At 46.6% G+C, this 22,989-nt stretch overlaps 2 protein-coding genes across 3 annotated transcripts; both read left to right on the top strand.

Annotated features, from left to right (window-relative positions):
- The first annotated feature begins 902 nt into the window (after positions 1–902).
- fpgs (folylpolyglutamate synthase) lies at positions 903–8,708 on the top strand. Of its 2 annotated transcripts, none has more exons than XM_018732864.2 (15): positions 903–1,115; positions 1,911–2,039; positions 2,836–2,889; positions 3,012–3,076; positions 3,425–3,539; positions 4,141–4,218; positions 4,748–4,809; positions 5,597–5,699; positions 5,775–5,852; positions 6,324–6,471; positions 6,566–6,649; positions 6,744–6,894; positions 7,067–7,142; positions 7,557–7,623; positions 7,789–8,708. In XM_018732864.2, the coding sequence occupies exons 1-15, from the start codon at positions 984–986 to the stop codon at positions 8,166–8,168; spliced, it is 1,722 nt and encodes a 573-aa protein (XP_018588380.2). In that variant the 5' UTR covers positions 903–983; the 3' UTR covers positions 8,169–8,708. The 2 variants fall into 2 exon arrangements, with proteins under 2 accessions (XP_018588380.2, XP_018588379.2); XM_018732863.2 differs by having other exon boundaries at positions 7,786–8,708.
- A 3,550-nt stretch (positions 8,709–12,258) lies between these two features.
- cdk9 (cyclin-dependent kinase 9 (CDC2-related kinase)) lies at positions 12,259–16,905 on the top strand. Its single transcript, XM_018732867.2, has 8 exons — positions 12,259–12,329; positions 12,490–12,603; positions 12,873–12,954; positions 13,284–13,374; positions 13,478–13,644; positions 14,001–14,172; positions 15,858–16,006; positions 16,113–16,905. The coding sequence occupies exons 1-8, from the start codon at positions 12,289–12,291 to the stop codon at positions 16,476–16,478; spliced, it is 1,182 nt and encodes a 393-aa protein (XP_018588383.1). The 5' UTR covers positions 12,259–12,288; the 3' UTR covers positions 16,479–16,905.
- Positions 16,906–22,989: the final 6,084 nt, after the last annotated feature.

The raw sequence follows: 22,989 nt of genomic DNA, 5'->3' as shown, positions 1-22,989 counted from the left end.
CTCACATTATTGTTCAAAAGAAATTTCAACAGTGAAGTCCACACCGTTTTCCAAGTGATATTATTGATAAATCTATTCCTATGGGACCACATATGGCACTGTAAAAAATATCCCTTTGGAACAAGCCAAGGCCCTGGCCTTATTGCTGTTATTTTTGTGGAGGCTGGGTGAAAAACAGATCTGTCCCACAGCAGGGATCCATGGCTGTGGTGGCTGGGGTTAAATAAGATTGCTGAATATTGTTGATTTTAATGTTTTATGTTTAATTTTAGTGTGTAATGGCAGCATGGTGACACGACTAGCGCTGCTGTCTCATAGCGCCTGGGGGGAGCGAAAGAATGGGGGTTCGATCTCTGCTCAGTCTGTGTGGAGTTTGCATGTTCTCCCTCCATGGGTTTCCTCCCGCAGTCCAAAGACATGTTGTTCAGGTTCTCCCATAGTGTGTGAGTGACACAGAGAGAGTGTGTGTCACTGATGTAATGGATGAGTGACCGAGTGTAGTCACCGGTGAATAAGCTGTGTGGGCTAGTAACATGGTATCCATAAGTCGCTTTGGAGAAAAGCGTCTACTAAGTGAAAATGTAAATGTAATAATGACACGTGAAGGACTGCATCAAAAACTGTCGAATTCCTTCCTTCGGCCCGGGGTAACTACATAGAATTCAACAGTGTATTAAAAGTCCACTAGAACTAAAGAGCTGCTTCCCCAACAGAATGTCATTTTAATGTAGTTTCTAAGAAATAATTACTTATTTTATATACAATATATAAACCTGTTGCTTCAGAGTGCTCACGTTCTGCACTTGTAACCTCAACGCTCAGACCATACGGTCGCGTTGTGTTCTCGTCGACCGTCGCCGGAGTGACGTACGTAGGGAACCGGTCCGCTTCGGGACCAATGAACGCGTCGTTCACGCCCACGAGGCGCGGAGGAACCGCGACCAAATTTGGCTGGGTTTCCTGTGCACTCGGCCGCTTGAACTATGGTGCGTCCGTCCCGCTTGTGGGAACGCCGCGTGCTCGGCGCGCTTTTCCCCCGCCAAAACCGGAGCGGCGTCGGCGCGGCAAGAAGCTCGAGCACGAGGGCCGCGCGCCTCCCCAGGATGGAGTACCAGGTGAGGGGCAGTGGCGGCTCGTGCTTAGCTTTTCCGTCGTCACCCGAGCGAGTGATAAATGAAATAAGACGTAACTACCGCGCAGTGAGTAAAATAAGTGCGTTGGTGTGGAGTTTTAATTGTGACCTGTTGGACTTGTGGGGAAAAAAGATGGCTGTTTCGTGACGCATGGCCGTAAATGTGGAAAAGTGTGTAAGCGCTCGGCGGAGTTACATCAGCTTTACTGTACACGAGGCAGAGACACCCACGAATACACCTCCTGCCAACTTCTAAATCGAGTGGGGTTACTTGGAAATCATGTTCCTAAGGCTTAGAATGTTGAAATGTAATTTATGACTCCCCCCCCCCCCCCCCCAAGAACTCCGCTGATCATTCATTCATTGTCCGTTCACGCTCACGCGGGACTTACTTAGGAACTTATGGGACCTGAATAAAGTTTAAGTTCGAGTTGAATTTGAAAGAAAAGTTTCATCAGATTCATGCCATGGTGGTAAAATTAAATAGTGGGTCTGTGCGGGTGTTCTGAGGTTGTCTTTCCATGGGCATATGATCAGTCTCCAAAGACTGACGTCATCTGAAGTCAGTTCCAGCGCTTCTTGGGGTTTTTTTTTTTTAATTGTTTCTATTGTCTTTTTTACTTCTCCATGCCATGGGTAAATAGCAGTATTAGTCCTGACGGTGGGAGAAATGGCCATCCGCTGATTCCCTGACTGTGCCTTTTGTCAGCAAAGGGTAAGAAAGCGAGCTGCGCCGTGCCCATGGGAATAACACCATGTGTTTGTGTGTGTTTCCCAGGATGCCGTATGTGCCCTCAACACGCTTCAGACCAACGCCAGCGCACTGGAGCAGGTGCGCCGCGAGAGGGGTAACCCCCAACTTCAGCTGCAGGCCATGAAGGCCTTCTTGCAGCGCTCAGGACTCGAGGTGAGTCGCAGCCCTGTCCAGTCTCTTAAACTCTGCCTAGTGTTTTCTCATGCATTATTGATAACCACTTGTCATATGCAGGGTAGTGGTGGTCCAGGGTGTGATGCAGGGTACACTCTCACTGGGACATCAGTCCACACTATGGGCGGTTTAGTCACCAGTTCCTCTGAAATGCATGTATTTGCACTCTGGGAGGAAACACACTTAAACATGAGGGGGAGGATTGTGGCACATGCAAACTCTGCATCAATTGAGCTGGATTCAAACCCATGTCTGAACTCAATGCCCAGGAGGTGTCAGGCAGTAGTACTACTTGAAGGACCTTTGTACCTTCTCTTGAATTCATAATTATGTATATATGGAATGTATAAAAGTGACCAGTTTTACTTATGTTCTTTTATTACATTTATTCACTTAGTATCCATTGTAAGTCGCTTCTGTGTACTGTTACTAGCCCACACACCTTAGTCATCAAGGTGACTTGCACTGCTAGATACACTACTTACAAGGGGCAACTCATCCACGCGTCAGTGAAACATGCTCTCCGTCACTCACACACTATGGGGAACCTGAACAGCATGTCTTTGGACTGTGGGAGGGAACCGGAGCACCCGGAGGAAACCCACGCAGATGCGGGGAGAACATGCAAACTCCACACAGACTGAGCAGGGATCGAACCCACGTTCTCTCGCACCACCCAGGCGCTGTGAGACAGCAGCGCTACTCGCTGTGCCGTCCATTATTAAAACTCAGAAGTTATCTTGCTATAAATTTGACAGTTTAATCTGTCTCACAGGTTGAAGATCTTGACTGTCTCAACATCATCCATGTGACTGGAACAAAGGGAAAGGTATGTAGCTGATCTTTCATCACAGGAAAAGTCTTAACCATGGCATCAGTCTGTCAGTGGACCAGACAAACACTGTCATTTTTAACAATTTAATTGAACAGTCTGTGACCCTTCCTCTCCAGGGGTCAACGTGTGCTTTCACCGAGCAGATTCTTAGGAATTACGGATTTCGCACTGGGTTTTACAGGTGAGTTTAAAATATAGTGAAGACACAGCACTCAGAATTCTTAGGTGGTATTGGCCACAAACGGCTCTCTCTCTCGGTATCCTGAAAATGACTGTTTAGATTAACTTTTTGTGAGAGTGGTTTCAGTGCCAGGGGTCAGGTCAGCATCCTCATTTTGATCATTGCTCTGCTGCTGCTGCTCTTGTAACAGCAGTGTTGTGCAACAAGGTGTCGGAGTATACAAGGGGACAAAAACGATTGTTCTGTACTTTTGATTTGCGTATCAATTGTAAAACGGCAGTTAAAGGAGTCACTGCAAGAGATATTCTGAGTGCTTGTCATATTTTGGACATGTTTCCCCCCCCCCAGCTCCCCACATCTGGTACAAGTTCGGGAAAGGATCCGAATCAATGGCCAGCCTATCAGCAAGGAGCTCTTCACTAAGTACTTCTGGCAGGTGTATGGGCGACTAGATGAGACAAAGGTGGGTTTGGCTGTGATTGAATTAGCTGGCTACACTTGGATAAGTGATTCCCCCCCCCCCCCCCGGGGTTAAAGTCTAGTTCTACCCCCATGGTCTTTGTTTGCTGGTTTTTATTATTTTTGAGCACTTTATTTCTCAGCCTTGATTGGAATTGTGGTGTGGTGCATTCCATCGTACGGATGTCATGCCAACAGCTATCATTTCTACTGTTAATGTAAACTTCGGAAGTTATAAGTGCAAGTTCCTGTTAATGAAATGTTTTCTGTATTTATCAAATGGAAACTGATGTAAATTTGTATTTTGGTTTGAGTCCTTAAGTTTAAAATAACTGCTAAAGGGGTACATCTTAAATGATTGATTTACTGATTTAAATCCAAAAATATTTATGAAACATCTTTTAACTTGGTTATTCTGTAATTGTTTAACTCTGTCAGCATTTAGTTTAAAGTAAACTGGGTAATGTGTTCACTGAATATCTTGGGCTATTCTTCAGTCAAGCAAAGCTTTATCTTCTGGGCAGAGATTTGGATTTGACTAGCCATGTGTGCTCGTCTCTGTACGTGTGCTTGTCCACATGTGTAATGCACTCTCTGATCCCTAGGATGCACACGGGGGCACCATGCCAGCCTACTTTCGCTTCCTCACAATTTTGGCTTTCCATGTCTTCCTACAGGAAAAGGTATTTTTCTTCTTCGGGTCTGTCTCAGGCTCACACTCACATGCTCTGTCTGCAGTTCTCACAACAACCACTCACTCTGTTGCTCACCATGTCATGTCCGTGCAAACTTGTGATCTACTGATGTTTGCCCACAGTTACTGACAGCATACCTTATTCAGAGCCTGGTGCTATCCCCACCCTTTAACCCCCATGCAGCCACCCAGATCCTTTTTTTAAAAACAGCCTATCTTGACATTCTAGTCACGTGTCACACCAGGCTGGTGACATAAGATCAGAGCCATGGCAGCCATTTATAACTATATCTGCAGTCTGCACTTAGGGTTGAGAGTATTTGTTGAATCAGGATTTTCAACAGTTGGGGCTATGGGTCACATGTTAAAATGGTCTCTCGGCATGTGACTTTGACCGTAGCAGGTGTCATCAGTCTTCCGGGAGGGGGCGGGGGTGTGAGGTCTAACATTACATTAACTCGGTATGACAGTGTATGTGCGGACTGTTCCCATGGTTTCCTTCTCCTGCTATTGTACAGGTGGACTTGGCAGTCATTGAGGTGGGCATTGGGGGTGCCTATGACTGCACCAACATAATCAGGTAAAGACATTGTCCACACACTACTGACCCATCACTGGAATCCCCAGTTATTGGTACCCAAGTTTCTTCATTTAACTAACTGCACTCTTAGGAACCACACCTCCCACACCGTCCCCCACCAACACATTGTGTTGCACAGCCAAAATTCTTGGACTAATGGACCACTGGCTGTTCACTTGAGCAAGCAGTGTGTGCATGCCTGCTGACCGCTGGGCCATGTTTTCACACAGTGTCTTATCTCTGGTCATATGTGTCTTGCGTGAAACCCAAGGGGTTTACTTTATTCAAACTCTTATGTCCAGAATTAATTTAAGATGCTAAGAAGTCAAATTTTCTTAAAGCATTTTGTAAATCAATACATTTCAGATGTGTTGATAATTGACAAGATACACACCTGGTAAAAATGAGAACAGAGTAAAATAGAAAATTAAGTATTTTTCTTTACTTAGCTTATCTTTCAGCGTTTTGTTTATATTACCTCTTTTAGCATGTCACTTTCTGCTGATCAGTTTAGAGTGATGTGAAAAAGAGTATGACTGGTGTAAAAACTTCTTATGTATAATTTGGGGACAGCTGGTAGCATAGTGGTTGCAATTACTGCCTTTGGATCCAAAGGTTGCAGGTTTGAATCCCTCCTCCAGCTGTAGTACCCTTGGGCAAGGTACTTACCCTAAATTGCTCTATTAAAATTACCCAGCTGTACATATGGGTAAATAATTATCATTTGCTCTGGAGAAAAGCATCACCTAAATAAATGTGAATGATCTTATTTGTCTCCTGCTGATAGGAAGCCATGGGTGTGTGGAGTCTCATCTCTGGGCATTGATCACACCAGCATATTGGGAGATACCATGGAGAAGATCGCCTGGCAGAAGGGAGGCATTTTCAAGGTAATTAAGTGTGAACTGTGTTACTCTGTCCTTCTGAAAAGTGTGTTTGTGAACCGCCCCTCTCTGTTCTCACAGCCAGGTGTACCAGCCTTCACGGTGAAGCAGCCAGAAGGGCCGATGGCCGTGCTGATGGAGCGGGCCAGGGAAATCGGGGTTAGTGGCAGCTTCTGTAGCTGTGAGATTCTGACAGGAAATTCCAGTGCTGGGGGGGGGCTTGTCACTGCCTGTTCTCTTGGTGCTTCATATTGAGGCTTCCAGTGTAGTGCTCCTTGTTGTATTACATTTATTCATTTAGCAGATGCTCTTGTCCAAAGTGATGTACATATTTTGGTATATGTATGCTGCCATATATGTTGTTCCATAGACATTTTGCTGCTTAATTGACTGTGTGTGTTGCTTTAGAATGTTCTGCCAGAGTAGCAATGCATCAGCTGCAATGTTTTATATTTAAGAATTATTTTGTCTAGGTCTGTTACTGTCATACATACTGCTAGTTCAATTTGTAGTTACAGCACTTCTTTGACCCATACTGGTTTCATGTAGTGGCCCCCCCCCCCCTTTATGCAATTGCTTCTGGGATTGTCCCAGTTGTCCATCATACCGCTTCTGTGTCTTTCTGCTCAGTGTCCTCTTAGTGTGTGCCCAGACTTGGAGGAGTATCAGGTGGAGGCCCACCCTCTTCACTTGGGCCTAGCAGGACAACACCAGCACTCCAATGCCTCCCTTGCCCTCCAGCTCAGCCAGAGCTGGTTGCAGCGTCGCTGCTTTCCTGGTACAAATGCATGAAAGGGAGAGAGGCTTCCGCAGTCCTGTATTTTGTTTTGCGCAGACCAACAGTTGTAATGAAGACATTCTCTTATCTTCAGGGCACCTCTTCTTGCTCCCTCCGCTGGAAAATGGCAGAACCTCTCAGGCTACCGCTTTTCAGCTCAGCCCCTTTATGGTCAAAGGTTAGTATGGCTCAAGGATTCTACTCTGATAATAAGAAGCTGAGGTGTACCCTTCTGGGCAGTGATGACTTGGTCAGCTGTGATCCGCACTCAGGCGTGAAGGACACGGAATGGCCTGGACGAACACAGACCCTGTTCCACGGTCCTATCACGTACTATCTGGATGGAGCCCACACCACACGCAGCATGCTGGCCTGTGTGCGCTGGTTCCGTGAGGCTGCTGCCCAGCAGGAGCACGCTGCTGGGTGAGTCCGTACTCGGGGAGGCCAAGGGACAGAACAGTGCAAAACTATTACTTTGAGTAAAAGTTCATGCGCTTAATAAGCAAGGACTTTGTAAGTAACAATCTCCTTTAGTTAACGGTGAAGTCACTGGTGGCCACTAGGGGGTGGTAACAGCTCCATTTCCACGTGCTAGGGTCCCAGCGGTTCGTGTACTACTGTTCAACGCCACAGGAGAGCGTGACTGCGCTGCCCTGCTCAAGATCCTTGTGGTAAATGGAGCCCATGAATTTCCTCGCCATTGAGCAGGCCACAGATCCTCACAGGGTCTTGGTCAAAGCAATTGGCAGCAGTTAGTGGTTACAGCTTTCTTTTTAAACTGAAAAAGACATGGGTTTTAAACCCACTCCTGCTGTAAAACCCTTAAGATACTAACTGTGAACTGATACCCATTTATATAGCAGTGTTTTACTGTAAATTGGTGTAGTTTAGCATACAAACAGTAAAATACTTGAGAAAAGCCTCAGTTCAGTCAGTATTTTATACGATTATTTTTAGACTTCCAGTTAAATATACAGCTGGGGTATTTTGCAGATCCAGCCTGTGTATTTCTAAAGCAGATATTTGTTCCTTGACTGGTGCTGACTTATGATACTCCTGTGACTCAACTGTGCTTTTCTCCTTAGCCCTGCTATTTTGACTTTGCTGTGTTCTGTCCCAATATCACTGAGGCCATGGCATCCAGCAGTGCAGGTGAGTAATCTGTCCCTGTCTGTTCTCCATCCCCCTGCAGTCATGTGCAGGTAGAGCAGTAGACCTTTCTGAACTTGATAAAAGGTTCCCTCATCAGGATTATCTGGCTAAGAGGGTGTGGACCCATGTTCTGGGCTGCTGTTAACCACTCTGTGCTTGCAGCAGACCAGCAGAACTTCAACGTGACATTGGAGGGTGTGCTGACCCGTTGCCTGGACAATCAGAACAGCTGGAAGAATCTGACAGGACAGGAAGTGGAGCCAAGCTCTGGACTTCTCATCCCTGGGAGTCTGCCCCTAGTGGCAGGCCAGAGAAGGACTGAAACACTAGTGTTTCCCTGTATCCTCAGCGCTCTGCGGTGGATCACCCAGGGCAGGGACCCAGTGCTGGATGGCCCAGGCCAGAGCTCTGCCCCCATACCAGCCAGCGTAGTAGCCAAGGCAGAGCCTCTGAGAGAAGCGGCTGCCATCCATGTGCTCATTACTGGAAGCCTGCACCTCGTCGGTGGGGTTCTGAAACACTTGGAACCCTCCACTGCTGCATAGAAACCAGCTGCACAGCACCTTATAGCATGTCTTAATGGGCGTCAGCTCCACTGTCTTATGCTTGAAGCGCAAGCACTGATTAAGACTGTTTACTTAAACAGTGATCTATGGTCCTCTCAACTGTAATAGAAGTCATGTGTTTAAATCTTAAAACTGCACATAGTGTAGCACGTAGTTTAGGTAGCTGACTGAAAGTGATTAAGGAACTGCACTTAACCTGAAGGCTAAAGGTTCACATCTCAAGAACTTGCCTGTAGGTGTGTATACATTGGTGCATTTATAGAGTTTTATGAGAAGTTATGTGGATCACTTTGGATAAAAACATTGACAAATGGTAATGAAAACTGAGTTGTTACTGTACTGAACCTTACCTTAGCTTGGTCCTCTGGGTACTTATTTTAACCCTTTCTGGTACCTCAAGAAAACAATTGCCTGCTTTTCCCTGCACCTTGATAAACTGTCCCTAAAGCTGTATTTTTAACAACTACAATGATAATGTAATGGATAGTAGTTAAGACATGTTCTGATGCAATGAGATTTTTTTTCAAATTTTATTTTTGGTAAGTTTCCCTTGGCCTTTGAGTCTATATGCACCAGTTCAGTGTGCACCTGTAAATTGTAATTTTAAAATACACTATTTCTTGAAGCATTAAGCTGAGACACAGTACAAGGAAATGCCTGTAATGAAGAGGACATTGGCATTTTTAATTTTAAAAATATACATCGTTTTCTTCTGCATGCAGTTCCCTTCCTTTGATCACATCAAAATTTGGTGAAATGTTGTTTGAAATACTTTCCTGTGCAGCTTCCATTCCTCTTCTGGGTGGGCTTTGGGGAATTTGGTAATTTCAGCTGTTTGACCTGCAAGCATCCATCCATCCATCTTCCTCCGCTTTTATCCGGGGCCGGGTCGCGGGGGCAGCAGTCCGAGCAGAGTCCTCCAGACTTCCCTCTCCCCGCACACCTCCTCCAGTTCCTCTGGGGGAACCCCAAGGCGTTCCCAGGCCAGCCGGGAGACATAGTCTCTCCAACGTGTCCTGGGTCTGCCCCGAGGCCTCCTCCCAGTGGGACAAGCCCGGAACACCTCCCCAGGGAGGTGTCCAGGAGCCATCCGGAACAGATGCCCGAGCCACCTCAACTGGCTCCTCTCGATGCGGAGGAGCAGCGGCTCTACTCCGAGCTCCTCCCGGGTGACCGAGCTCCTCACCCTATCCTTAAGGGTGCGCCCAGCCACTCTGCGAAGGAAACTCATTTCTGCCGCTTGTATCCGCGATCTCATTCTTTCGGTCATGATCCAGAGTTCATGACCATAGGTGAGGGTAGGAACGTAGATCGACCGGTAAATTGAGAGCTTCGTCTTACGACTCAGCTCCCTCTTCACCACAACAGACCGGTACAATGACCGCATTACTGCGGATGCCACACCGATCTGTCTGTCAACCTGTCGCTCCATTTTTCCCTCACTCGTGAACAAGACCCCGAGATACTTAACTCCTCCACTTGAGGGAGCAACTCCCCCCTAACCTGGAGGGGGCAATCCACCTTTTTCCGACTGAGAACCATGGCCTCGGATTTGAAGGTGCTGATTCTCATCCCCGCCGCTTCGCACTCGGCTGCAAACCTCCCCAGTGCACGCTGCAAGTCTTGACTTGATAAAGCCAACAGGACCACATCGTCCGCAAAAAGCAGAGACGAGATCTCGCGGCCACCAAAACAGACACCCTCCGTTCCCTGACTGCGCCTAGAAATTCTGTCCATAAAGATAATGAACAGAATCGGTGACAAAGGGCAGCCCTGGCGGAGTCCAACATGCACCGGGAACAGGTCTGACTTACTGCCAGCAATGCGAACCAAGCTCCTGCTCCGGTCATACAGGGAACGAACAGCCCGTAGCAACGAGCCCCGAACCCCATAATCCCGAAGTACCCCCCCACAGGATGCCACGAGGGACACGGTCGAATGCCTTCTCCAGGTCCACAAAACACATATGAACTGGTTGGGCAAACTCCCACGAACCCTCCAGCGGCATCCCTTACTTCCGGTGTCCACCACCGTGTTCGGGGATTGCCGCCGCGACAGGCGCCAGAGACCTTATGGCCGCAGCTCCGAACCGCCACCCCGACAATGGAGGCGTGGAACATAGTCCATTCAGACTCAATGTCCCCCACCTCCCTCGGGACCTGGTTGAAGCTCTGCTGGAGGTGGAAGTTGAAGACCTCTCTGACAGGGGCCTCCGCCAAACGTTCCCAACAGACCCTCACTATGCGTTTGTGCCTGCCAGGTCTGTCCAGCTTTTTCCCCCGCCATCGAATCCAACTCACCACCAGGTGGTGATCAGTTGACAGCTCAGCCCCTCTCTTCACCCAAGTGTCCAAGACATATGGCCGAAGATCAGAAGAAACGACTACGAAGTCAATCATTGACCTCCGACCTAGGGTGTCCTGGTGCCAAGTGCACTGATGGACACCCTTATGCATGAACATGGTGTTCGTTATGGATAAACCGTGACTAGCACAGAAATCCAATAACAACTCACCGCTCGGGTTCAGATCAGGGAGGCCGTTCCTCCCAATCACGCCCCTCCAGGTATCACTGTCGCTGCCCACGTGGGCGTTAAAGTCCCCCAGTAGAACGACAGAGTCCCCAGTGGGAGCGCTTTCCAGCACGCCCCCCAGGGACTCTAAAAAGGCCGGGTACTCTACACTGCCGCTAGGCGCATAAGCACAAACGACAGTGAGAGACCGTTCCCTGACCCGAAAGCGTAGGGAGATGACCCTCTCATTCACCGGGGTAGACTCCAACACATGGCGGCTGAACTGGGGGGCTATTAATAAGCCCACACCAGCCCGCCGCCTCTCACCTTGGGCAACGCCAGAATAGTGGAGAGTCCACCCTCGATCGAGGAGAGTGGTTCCAGAACCCAAGCTGTGAGTGGAAGTGAGCCCGACTATATCTAGACGGTATCTCTCAACTTCCCGCACCAGCTCAGGCTCCTTCCCCGCCAGTGAGGTGACATTCCAAGTCCCAAAAACCAGAGTTGGCGCCCGAGGTTTGGGTCGGCCGGGCACTCGGCCCCGACCACCGCCCAAATCACAATGCACCGACCCCTTACGGTTTCTCCGGCAGGTGGTGAGCCCCCCGAAGAGCGGCTCCACCTCATGGCTTCGGGCTGAGCCCGGCCAGGCCCCGTGGGCATAGACCTGGCCACCAGGCGCTCGCATGCGAGCCCCCCCCCCCCAGGCCTGGCTCCAGGGTGGGGCCCCGGTGACCCCATACCGGGCGGGGTAAACGAAAGCCTTGATTTTTTCTTCATAAGGGGTTTTTGAACCGCGCTTTGTCTCGTCTGTCATCCAGGACCTGTCTGCCATGGGAGACCCTACCAGGGGTATATAGCCCCAGACAACATAGCTCCTGGACTCATTCAGGCACTCAAACCCCTCCACCACGGTAAGGTGGCGGTTCACGGAGGAGGACCTGCAAGCAAAGCTTGCAAAATGCTCTGTATGTCTGTTTAGAAATGTTTTAATTGTAAACTTTTTAATTTAAACTATTGTGTTAAGGGGGAGAGTAATCTTTTGGGAAATGTCTAGTTTCATAAAATATTGTTAGTTAAAATATTGACTAACTCAATGACATGGTAATGGGTAAACCGTTTTTCTGTCTATTTTGTAAATGGTTTTTCTTTGACTCCTGCATTCAGTGTTCGACAGTGTTTATTTGAACTCTTCAGTTTTCAACAGTGTGAGACTTTAGTGTTTGTGTATGAAATAGTGCCAAGATGCGGTATCTGTTTAATAAAAACCAGAAATATTTTTTTTAGTGATGTTGGGTGTCCTCTCCCCAAAGTGCAGCTGTGGTAAACAACTACCTCTTGTCCCACTCTACACAAAGGTCCATTGTCCTATGTGTGTAGCATTCAGTTTTTCAGTTACAACCTTCAACGCTGAAAAAGGTTTCTTCAGCAACTGTGACTGAGGTATTACGCGGATATTATCGGTGACGAACAATTGTAGTTGAAACAAACTCCACTACCCACCATGCAACGAGCGAAGCGGAACCGGAAGGTACTAGTTCTACAAATATCAACGGAACTGGAGGGAAATCCGGCGAGCAAGTAAAGATGCAACGAGACAAAACCGGAAGCTCTGGCGGTGCTGAAAAGTATGAGTATTTCTGCTTGTAAGGTTTTCTGAATGTATTTGCTGTGTTTGGGGGCGACGTGATTACGTCCTCGTCGCATCAAAGGAGCGAAGTTTGCGGGAGCGGTGCATAGCTGGTGCCTAAAGCGGTCCGTGTAGCGTGTCTCTTGCTGTTCTCTCAGGCCCGACCGGGAGACCGCCATCATGTCCAAGTACTACGACGGAGTGGAGTTCCCTTTCTGCGACGAGTTCTCAAAGTACGAGAAGCTAGCGAAAATCGGACAGGGCACTTTTGGGTGAGTGGATGACTGCTCTGAGGCTTCGCCTAGGCCTGTGTGTGTACTCGTTCGTTCAGCCTTCCGACGCCGGTACTGACTGAACAACAACGCGGACTCGGAGTGACCGCTTCTCCGCTGATCCCCTTAAAAATATATTTTACAGGCAATTGTGTGTTAAACGATGCTGCTTGTGTTTACACACGTTTTTAAAGACGTACGGTGGTTTTTTTGGTAACTGGCACGAGTCTTTAATAATCATCATGTAACCGCGCTTTGTTTTCTCTCAGGGAGGTGTTCAAGGCCAAACACAGGCAGACGGGCAAGAAGGTGGCGCTCAAAAAGGTCCTTATGGAGAACGAGAAGGAGGGGGTAAGTTACACACTGCTTTTCCCGTTGTTTTCCCACTGTCAAGGCCCTTCGCTTCGTCTTCCACAGAAGTTTTGGAACCCTCGACCCTGCCCCAGACTTAACAAGACCTTTCAGACATTAGCTAAACTTGTCCAGGCCCTTAACACACATAGTTAGACTTGTCTCAAATTGTCCACAGCCTTTGTTTGTAAACATAGATCAACCTGTCCCATCTTGTCCACGCCCTCTACCCACATAGCTAGAATTGTCCAGATCCTTTAAACTTATAGCTAGACGTGTCCAAACTCTTTACAAGCTTGTAGATCATTTTGTGCTGTCCCGTGTTCCAGTTCCCCATCACTGCACTTAGAGAAATAAAGATACTACAGCTGCTGAAGCACGAGAACGTTGTGAATCTCATTGAGATCTGCAGGACAAAAGGTGGGACCAGCACCCAATGTTTTCAAACAATGTCCAGTCCATGCACGCAGTCTGTACCGTCTGAAATCATGCTTTTGGTTGTCCCTGTTCTCGCTCATTTCAGCTACCCAGTTCAATCGCTACAAGGGCAGCATCTACCTGGTGTTTGACTTCTGCGAGCACGACTTGGCAGGGCTGCTGAGCAACGCCAACGTCAAGTTCACTCTCTCCGAGATCAAGAAGGTCATGCAGATGCTGCTGAATGGGCTCTACTACATCCACAGAAACAAGGTCAGTCGGAATGTGGTTAACAATATATTTCCAATTCAAAAGAATGTAGTTAATGAAAACTATTAGCTTCCAACAATAGTTCGTAGTATTTTTGTGAATGTTTGTCCTGAAGAGTGACTATGCTGGATTATGGCCGTATGTCGTAAGTTTGAATTCATGGGTACTTGATATGTTTGGAGTGTAGTTAAACTGAATGCGAGGCGGTTAAAGGTCTTCTCTCATTTTACAACACTTTGGTGTGTTTGTACAGTTCCGGGCTTTTTTTTTTTTTTTTTTTTTTTTGAGTGCTTGGGAATACTCATACAGTCCTGTTGAACTTGATCTCAAGCTGGACGCTTCTTTTCCCCCATCGTCAGATCCTGCATCGAGACATGAAGGCTGCAAATGTGCTCATTACAAGGGATGGTGTGCTGAAGCTGGCGGATTTTGGCCTGGCACGGGCCTTCAGCCTCGCCAAGAATAGCCAGGGGAACCGTTACACTAACAGGGTGGTCACACTCTGGTACCGCCCACCAGAACTGCTTTTGGGTAAGCAAATACCTTTTTCAACCCCTTAAACTTCGCCACACTACCACATTTTGGTGTTGATTTTTGTTCCTTTAGGCCATTTAGTGGGTTTTTTTTTTTTTTTTTTTTTTTTCCCCCCCCCCCCCCCTTCTTTTTTAAATGACACCAGAGCTGCTGGTCTTGGATTGCTTCAGATTCTAAAATTGTTTGAAATGGGCTCTGTTTGTTGCAAAGTGTTCACACCACCTGCTTTTGAAGAGTTGTGACCAGATGTTGTCTTCATAATTATGTGATGGTAGTGAAGCTTAAATTATCTTTCGGGTGTGCTACCCAAAATTCTTAGCATTTCTTATGTGCATGTTTTTAGCGCGTATGCACACTACTATTTGAAAAGTTATCGATTTAAATGTGGAAAAACTGCTGCAGTGTAGTGGATGTAAGAGCTTTAGTTCTACTGCAGTAATTTTGCAATTATTTATTTAACAGGTTATTTTTCTCTAAAGCGACACAAAACTAGATGCAGATACGCAGTTCTTGAAGCACAGTAGGTTAGTTCAATACCACTGTTTTTGCCAGCACAGATTACACAGGTAGCTGCAGAAAGAATTAACAGGGGGTCACTTATCAGAAGAGAAGTGGTGTGAAAGAAATTTATTGAAACTTGAGAGGAATTCAGCAGTTCTGAGTGTGAGGGGAGATCATTTCAACACATTGGAGCTAGAGCCAAGAACATTCAGCCTTTTTATTTTGGACCTCTTGTGCATTGGACCACCGAGTGGTCAGAGGTGGAAGAGCATAAGTGTTAAGCAAGACAACTGGTATTGCAGTGGTTAGAGCTACTGCCTTTGGACCCAAAGGTCACAGGTTTGATTCCTGCCTCCAGCTATAGTGCCCTTGAACAAGGTACTTATCCTGAGTTGCTCCAGAAAAAAATACCCAGCTGTATAAGTGGGTGAATAATGGTAAGCATATTTACACTTGAAGTCACTTTGGAAAAATGCACCAGCTAAATTAGTAAATGTAAGGAATGTAGTGGGGCTATTTACTGTTAACAGTGGAAGTGATTTTATTGAGCTCTTGCAGTGACATCACAAGTGATAAAATGAGTCGCAAGTCTGTGGGATAATGTCTGCGTCACCTGTAAAGAGTCTGTGTTGCCAGCCCTGTTGTAAGCCAAATCCGTCAAATTGCCTCCCTTGATCGGTCCGTCTGGAAACCTCTCTGTCTAATTGGGTGTGATAAGCTGCCTCCTACTAGTAATGAAGCCAAGTGGAAATGTGTGACACACACACACATATATATATATATATATATTATATATAAAAAATACACATGTTCAACTAGTTAAGCCCATAGCAGATTTTGTGGTGTCCCTTGTGGAGCAAATGCAGCATTTATTTCATATGCCATCTTTGCATATGAAAATAGTTCAAGCAAATATTCACATCAAGTTCAAGTTGTCTTACAATTTGGATATCGTACTGTTTACATTTGACACTTTTGTTCCTAGTGGCTTAGTGATTTATCTATAATGTACAGCAAGGTAATATTTACTTTAGCAATTCGACTACAGGAAGACCAGGAAACTTAGTCCAGGTGTTTTGCAAGTCAGCCTCTCCAACCACTGTGCCACTGACTGCCCCCAGGCAGCCTTTTTCGTAGGACACGTTCTGATGTTTGAGTGTACTACGTTTACTCTTCCTCAGGAGAGAGGGACTATGGCCCCCCAATTGACTTGTGGGGTGCAGGTTGTATTATGGCAGAGATGTGGACCCGCAGCCCCATCATGCAGGGGAACACGGAACAGCATCAGCTGACACTCATCAGCCAGCTGTGTGGTTCCATCACAGCTGAGGCAAGTGGAATGAGCTCCACCCCTTCCTGCTGCCTCTATTCCTTTCTTGGTGTACTTGTTGTCTGTCACTGTCCAAAAAAAATAATGTAACCCTCTTGCGTTTCAGGTGTGGCCCGGTGTGGACAAGAAGTACGAGCTATACCAGAAGATGGAGCTGCCCAAAGGACAGAAGAGGAAGGTGAAAGAAAGGCTGAAGGCCTACGTAAAGGACCCGTACGCCCTAGACCTCATCGACAAGCTCCTGGTGCTTGACCCTGCACAGCGGATAGATAGTGACGATGCTTTGAACCACGACTTCTTCTGGTCTGACCCCATGCCTTCCGACCTGAGGAACATGCTCTCCACACACAACACATCCATGTTTGAGTATCTGGCTCCACCCAGAAGGAGGGGCCACATGCCCCAGCAGCCAGCCAATCAGAACAGGAACCCAGCCACCACGAGCCAGACAGAGTTTGATCGCGTATTTTGATTGGATGGGGGACTGGTTGTGAAGGAAGGAACACATTGTGGTAGCAGTGAAACTTTATGTAGAACTGTCCTCTTTCAGGCAGGAGGCTTGGCGTTTTACCTTACTTCCTCGATTTTGCTGTACCATGGTTTTCCAATTGATGTTGGGACCATTCTCTGGAAGTTGGAAGGCCCTTGAGCTACACAAGCTGACTTTCTGTGTCATGTGATGCATGATCTGCTGTCTGCCCTGTAAGGTGAATGGTTGGCTTGTGGAGAACATTTGAGCTGCACATGACCCCCACTTGGTATTGCCTTTCTGAGCTACAGCAGTATGAGGAGGTCGGTCAGGATTGAGCAAGGAAGGAGTCTGTGTGCTGAGTTTAGCGAAAAGTCCCTTTGTTACTGCCAATAAATGCTTTTTTTTTTTTTTTTTTTTTTTTTTTTGAGAGAAGAAGCCAGGAGCAGTTCTGTCTTGACTGCTGTTGGGGTTCATGTCCCAGCAGCCCCTGGTTCTCTGTGCTGAAATTTTGGGAGACTACCTCGCAGCATAGAAGTGGAAAATACATTTTCCTGTATGCAAATAAATTATGCAAAAAATGTCAGTGTCCTAAACCCTTCTATTTTTCTTTAAATCTTTTGAGTGGTTTCAATTTATTGCCACATAACACCATCCCTCCCTGAACTGGTTTAATTTATTCTGGTAGGAAATTTGACATGTCTTTCGGGGGGGAAGTAGGTTCAGAGATTGATAATGTTATGTAAAATTAAACTATGTATTTTTAGTGCATGACAGTACAAATGTAACATTTGTACTAACAAACAGTTTTAGTTGTATTACTTATTTGTTATTAAAACTGGTTCTTTCTCCAAAACCAGAAAAGGAACACACATTTATGCTAGTGTAAGGGTAGTTGCTGAAAGCTGTCTATAGTATTTAAAGAAATTAGTATTTACATGTTTATTTCTAAAAGCTGATAAAAACCCTAACCTTAAATTAGCATGTTTTATAAGGGTGATTTGAAAACTCCCAGTTACAGCCACAGGGAGAAAAAAAAAATTAGTTTGCATGGAAAAAATTGAACATATTTTCATAAGTGGTTTTTCATTACGAAAATTTCCACGCAAACCAATGATCATGAGATCTCTTAGCCTCCAAACAGTCCTGTTCCGTTCACTATCTGAGGCTGACTGACAACCGTCATTGTTCCAGAAGTCGGTCCCTTCTACGTGTATTTTTGATTCCGACTGAGGGTAAGCTGTTGTCCTGTAGTGAGGACTGTGCCGTGCCTGAGCTTCGCAGACACTCAGGCTGCTTTGGCAGACAGGTAAAGCGCAATAATCCCATTTGCTGGCCGTATAATGCTCTAAGCCAATATCGATCTAACAGATTCAGGGCCACGTCCATCACAGGGAATGATTCTTCGAATGAGTACATAACACCTACATCTGTTTTACTGCTTCAGAAGCTTGAAACTATACCATTACTGTTTAAAATAATTTATGCAAACAGGTAACTTTTAAATGGAGCAAACAAGTTTAGTGAAAAGCATATTGTCATTCGTACAGATGCATTTTAGCCAGGTGCCTTTTTTGGCATGCCTGTGTAGCTGCAGACCGGTCAAAGTACCCATGCTGACCCCTGTCCACCGCCGAAAGCGCCTATGATGGGCACGTGAGTGTCAGAAGTGGACTATGGAGCAATGGAAGAAGGTGGCCTGATCTGATGAATCATGTTTTCTTTGAGATCATGTGGACGGCCGGGGGTGTGTGTTGTTTACCTGGGGAAGAGATGGCAGCAGGATGCACTATGGGAAAAAGACAAGTTGGTGGAGGCAATGTGATGCTCTGGCCAATGTTCTACTGGGAAATCTTTGGTCCTGGCATTCATGTGGATGCTACTTTTACACATACCACCTTCTTAAAGATTGTTGCAAACCGCATCACCCCATCATGGCAACGGTATTCCCTGATGGCAGTGGTCCTGCCACACTGCAAAGATTGTTCAGGACTGGTTTGAGGAACATGACAAAGAGTTCAAGGTGCTGACTTGGCCTCCAAATTCCCCAGATTTCAGTCTAATCGAGCATCTGTGGGATGTGCTGGGAAAACAAGTCCGACCCATGGAGGCCCCACCTCACAACTTACAAGAATTAAAGGATCTGCTGCTAGGGTCTTGGTGCCAGATACCACAGGACACCTTCAGGGGTCATGTGGAATCCATCCCTTGACAGATCACAGCTGTTTTGGCGGCACGAGGGGGACCTAAATCGTATTAGGCTGGTGGTTTTAATCTTGTGGCTGATTGGTGTAAATACAACATGAAATCTTTTTTCTGACTAGGAATCTTGCATCCAATGTCATTATTCATTCATTTTTAAAGTTTTTTCACATGCTGTTTCATAATTCATTTACTGTGTGGGTTCAGGGCAAGTACTTCGATCAAGAGTACTACAGCAGGAGGTGGGATCAGAACCCGCGTCCTGTGATTGCAAGAGGACTCCAACCACTGCACCACCTGCTGGCCCTTAAGACATGTTCAAAGGAGGTATACAAATGCTTCCTCTGCTTTATGAACCATTTCAACACTGAAGGACAGCGTGTGTGTATTCTCTCTAGTTGCCATGACAGCCATTGATTTAATTACCATCATTAACGATCATTAACTCAGACGCAAGTACTCAGATTCTGCTGTTCTGGCAGATGGGTAAAAAGGGCATTGAAGCCAACGGTAGTGACACGGCAGACGGCTGCAGCTAGTCTGCTGTACGCATACACACAAACACACATCTGCAACACTTAAGCTCATTGCTTAGTGACCCAGATCCTCTTCGCTTGGCTTCGTGAGGAAGTTTGTACTTAGCTGGGCGCTAATTCCCCACTAACAGGGCAACTGTTACCGACATCACTAACCGCATAGTCAGCCGCGGTCGAGCAAAGCGCAGGTTCAGCTATGCTGCACCTCCCAATTGTTCTTGAGGGTCATACTGACAGCGGGGGGTCGGACACGATGTGTCACTTTAATATATTTGATAAAGCTGAAAACGCTGAGCCCGAAACAACGCTGACCCTTTGAGCGGGATGACTTGCGTACTCTGGTAATCAGGGAGGCTTAACGTGCGCTTAATCAGTAAAAGACAGGAGAGCCGCGTCGTCATGGTGTGACTTTAATGGCTGTTGGGCTGCACACGCCCTCATAGGGAAAACACACACTGAGTGCCGTCAGGTCATCTTTGGAACCACATAGTGATGCAGGGACCCTGCGGGGGAACCCTGTGATGTGAGTTCATGCGCACATGTGTCCAGCAGGGGGTGCAGTGGTGAAAGTCATGGCCTTGTACTTGGAAAAATCAGGTTTGAGTTCTACCCCCTGCTATAGTACCCTTGACCAAGTTACTCAGCCTGACCTAATACAGTAAAAATTACCCGGCTGTATAAATAAGTAAATCACCTTAAGGAGGTTAATGTACAAACCTAACACTGCAACTCATCTTGCAGAAAAGCATCAGATAAATGAAATAATTCTGCTTTGCATAAAAGGCTTTTCTACTAAGGCTGCCTTTAGCCTGAGATGTTAGTTTACGTAAATATTTTAAAAAATTCAGCTTTTTGTATCGCAGTCACGCGTTGGCTGCTGCAGGTACAGGCCAGAATAAGCTGTTCGTGTGTATCAGCACATTATTGCTACAGCTTCTGGTGGCAATGTCTTTAGACAGTATACACACACACACACACAAATCCTTTTTTAGTCTAAAGTTAGTATCAGCTTTTCACGAGCTGCTTTCTTTTGCAGCATGTCTACAGTCACACGTGTCGGAGACGCCTGTGGAGTCTTAACATGGTAAAACCCCCGCAGACTCGGGCCCTTATTGCAGCTCTCCGAACTCGGCATTCGTGCACAGAAGTTCCCGGAAACCCAACCATTCATCCCCCCGATTCTGCCGAAGGGACGCTCTCCCGTTCCTTACACTGGAACGGCACACGGCAGCCACATTGTGCCGATGTTCCCAGCACCCATCGGGGGGTTTGAAATGCCCACTGACGACTTACGATTGCCCCGTTTCTTTGGCTTCTGCAGATGCATCTCATGCTGCAACTTAACGACACACACAGCAACTGTCCACTATAATGCCAGTTTCCCAGAAGGCCTTTGGGTATGGATGTCAAATGAGCAGGAGGGTGGGTTCAGCTGTGCATTGTAGTTCTCAGACAATAACGGGGAGCCCACTCCACCTCAGCCACACCAGCGCACACACTCACACAGCACTAATTATTGATTTCGCCGAAGCTAATGAGTCATCAGAAGTTCATTATATTTTCTGGACTATCTACCCTTCAAAACAGTGAGAAACTTCTAGAAAGTGCTGTGGTGGTCAGAGCTGTCACCTTGCAATCGCTCATGGGTTTGAAGCTGCTCCTGCTGTCGTACCCCGATTAAGGCACTTACCCAGATCCATCCATCCATCCATCCATCCATCCATCTATCTATCTATTTTCTAGGCTGCTTAGTCCTTACCCAGAACTGATACAGTAAAAATTACACAGCTGTATAAATGAGTAAATCACTGTAAATGGTTTAGTATTAAAACATCATACCTTGTCACCTTTTCATCAGGAAAATGAATAAAAAACATTTACTTTTATTTTTCTGCTATAATTAAGTACTTTTCTAAGGGCTACAAAAGCATTAATGTATGTTCTGCAGTGCAAGCCAACACACTTCTCAACATTTCAACACAGTTTTAATATTAATAATTACTATTAGCTTAGCTGATACTTGTGCCCAAAGCATCATAAAGTATTTGACCCATTTAACCAGCAGGGTATTTCACTGGAGAAGTTCTAGGTAAGATCCTCAGTCAAGAGTATGACAGGTTAAAAATCTGTGTCCTTAACCACTCCTCTAACTGTTGCGTGCAGAGGTTAAGGCACCAAAACTCAGAGCGTGAAAACACCTCCCTGGTCATAATTGCTTAGTGGCTCACTGACAGTCAGCGGACTCGATCCAAATCCCCTCGTCACCATAGCGACAGGCATGCCCCCCCAGCCCCCGGCACCGAGAGTTCGGACGTCTGCTTTCCTTAAATATCATCACAATTGTGCTCCAAAGCCTGTTTTCTGACTTACGCTTATGGGAGTGACAGTAAGCTTCATAAGGGACAAAGAGATTGGGCCTCCTAGGAACAGTAATCTGGCGCTGGAGCGTCGGTTGCGTTCCGCTGCACGGGGAACGACACACTGTTGTCCCGGAGACGGACTCATAGCCATATCTTTACAAAAACTCCTTTCTAATAACTTCATATTATTTTTTTCAATCACCAAACAGCTACTTTTTCTCCCTGACAGATAGGTAAAAAACACAGGAAAAAATCCAGCTCTGTAAATGGCTAAAACTCAATACATTATTTTACAAACATTTTCATCACAAATTTTGCTGATGCTTTGTTCCAAAGTAAAACTTGCAACATTAGAACCGTGTGTGGTGATTTACCCATTTATAGGTATGTATCAACTCAGGGCAACTACCTTGATCAAGGGTGCAACAGTAGGAGGTAGAATTCAAACCCCTATCCTGTGAGCACAAGGTGGAAACTTTAACCACTGCACCACCTGCTGCTCAAAGCAACAAGAGCAGCCAAAAGTAATGATTAAAAATGCTTCATGTCATTGGACTCTGTTGAACATTCCCATGTGTAACTGCCTCGCTTCTCCACACACTTTTCATATAGCGGCACTGATGACCCTCTCAAACCCAGCAGAGCACAGCCCACATCTCGGACTCATCTAACTGTGGTCCTGTCAGTTATCCCACCTGTCTGTTGGCACTAATCCTCCCCACAAGATGTGTGACCAGTTCCAGTTCTGCTGGGAATGTTTAGGGGACCCAAATAGGACTTCCTCCGGTGGGACACAGATCTGACTTTGAAGGACACCAGGCAGCAAGGAGGGGCCGCGCGGGGTCACCTCTCCCCCATCTGGCCAATGGAAGGGCAGCTGTTGGCCATTAAATAAAGAACCCCGCTTTCGATCTCTGGGCTGAGTCTAGGCATGCGGCGCGGGGGGGTGAAGATAACACTACAGTAGGTGCTGCTGGGAGGGACGCTAAGCTCTACACTCACAAAGGACACAGCAAGCCCCTAATAGGCCAACAAGGAGTCTGTTGAAAACCTGGAGTGGATTGGTCTCCTCGGTAGTAACCACCAAGTGAGAGAGCTGAGCATGTGGACACACTGATAAACTATGGAGAAACACAATGAGATATGACCATTTATGCCAGAGGTGGGGGAACTCCAGGGTTCAAACCCATATAGTCTTCAAAAAAGTCCCTTAAAGGCTTTATTAGAAAGTTGGCAAACCAGAGGTCCCTCAAGGTTCCTTTCCAAGTCAATGGAAAATCTCCAGGAGCAACAGGCACTGTCCCATACCCTACCCACTAACTCTAAACCCTATCCCAAACTGTAACCCTTAAGCCCATCCTTTACCCTAACCCAAACCTCCAGGAGCAGCAGACACTATGCCTTAACACCCAAGTG

Source organism: Scleropages formosus, chromosome 6, assembly GCF_900964775.1.
Source record: "Scleropages formosus chromosome 6, fSclFor1.1, whole genome shotgun sequence".
Taxonomy (NCBI): domain Eukaryota; kingdom Metazoa; phylum Chordata; class Actinopteri; order Osteoglossiformes; family Osteoglossidae; genus Scleropages; species Scleropages formosus.
The sequence above is the reverse complement of the archived record's forward strand: the minus strand, read 5'-3'. Positions and strand labels throughout refer to the sequence as shown.

What these genes read in the sequence shown, in the direction of transcription:
- fpgs (XM_018732863.2), top strand. Translation starts at nt 984, where the DNA reads ATGGTGCGTCCGTCCCGCTTGTGGGAACGCCGCGTGCTCGGCGCGCTT. An exon ending in AGCGGGCCAGGGAAATCGGG is followed by an intron (nt 5,853 to 6,323) that starts GTTAGTGGCAGC and finishes CTTTCTGCTCAG; the next exon opens with TGTCCTCTTAGTGTGTGCCC. An exon ending in CATGGCATCCAGCAGTGCAG is followed by an intron (nt 7,624 to 7,785) that starts GTGAGTAATCTG and finishes CTGTGCTTGCAG; the next exon opens with CAGACCAGCAGAACTTCAAC.
- cdk9 (XM_018732867.2), top strand. Translation starts at nt 12,289, where the DNA reads ATGCAACGAGACAAAACCGGAAGCTCTGGCGGTGCTGAAAA. An exon ending in ACTACATCCACAGAAACAAG is followed by an intron (nt 13,645 to 14,000) that starts GTCAGTCGGAAT and finishes CCCCATCGTCAG; the next exon opens with ATCCTGCATCGAGACATGAA. An exon ending in GTGGTTCCATCACAGCTGAG is followed by an intron (nt 16,007 to 16,112) that starts GCAAGTGGAATG and finishes CTTGCGTTTCAG; the next exon opens with GTGTGGCCCGGTGTGGACAA.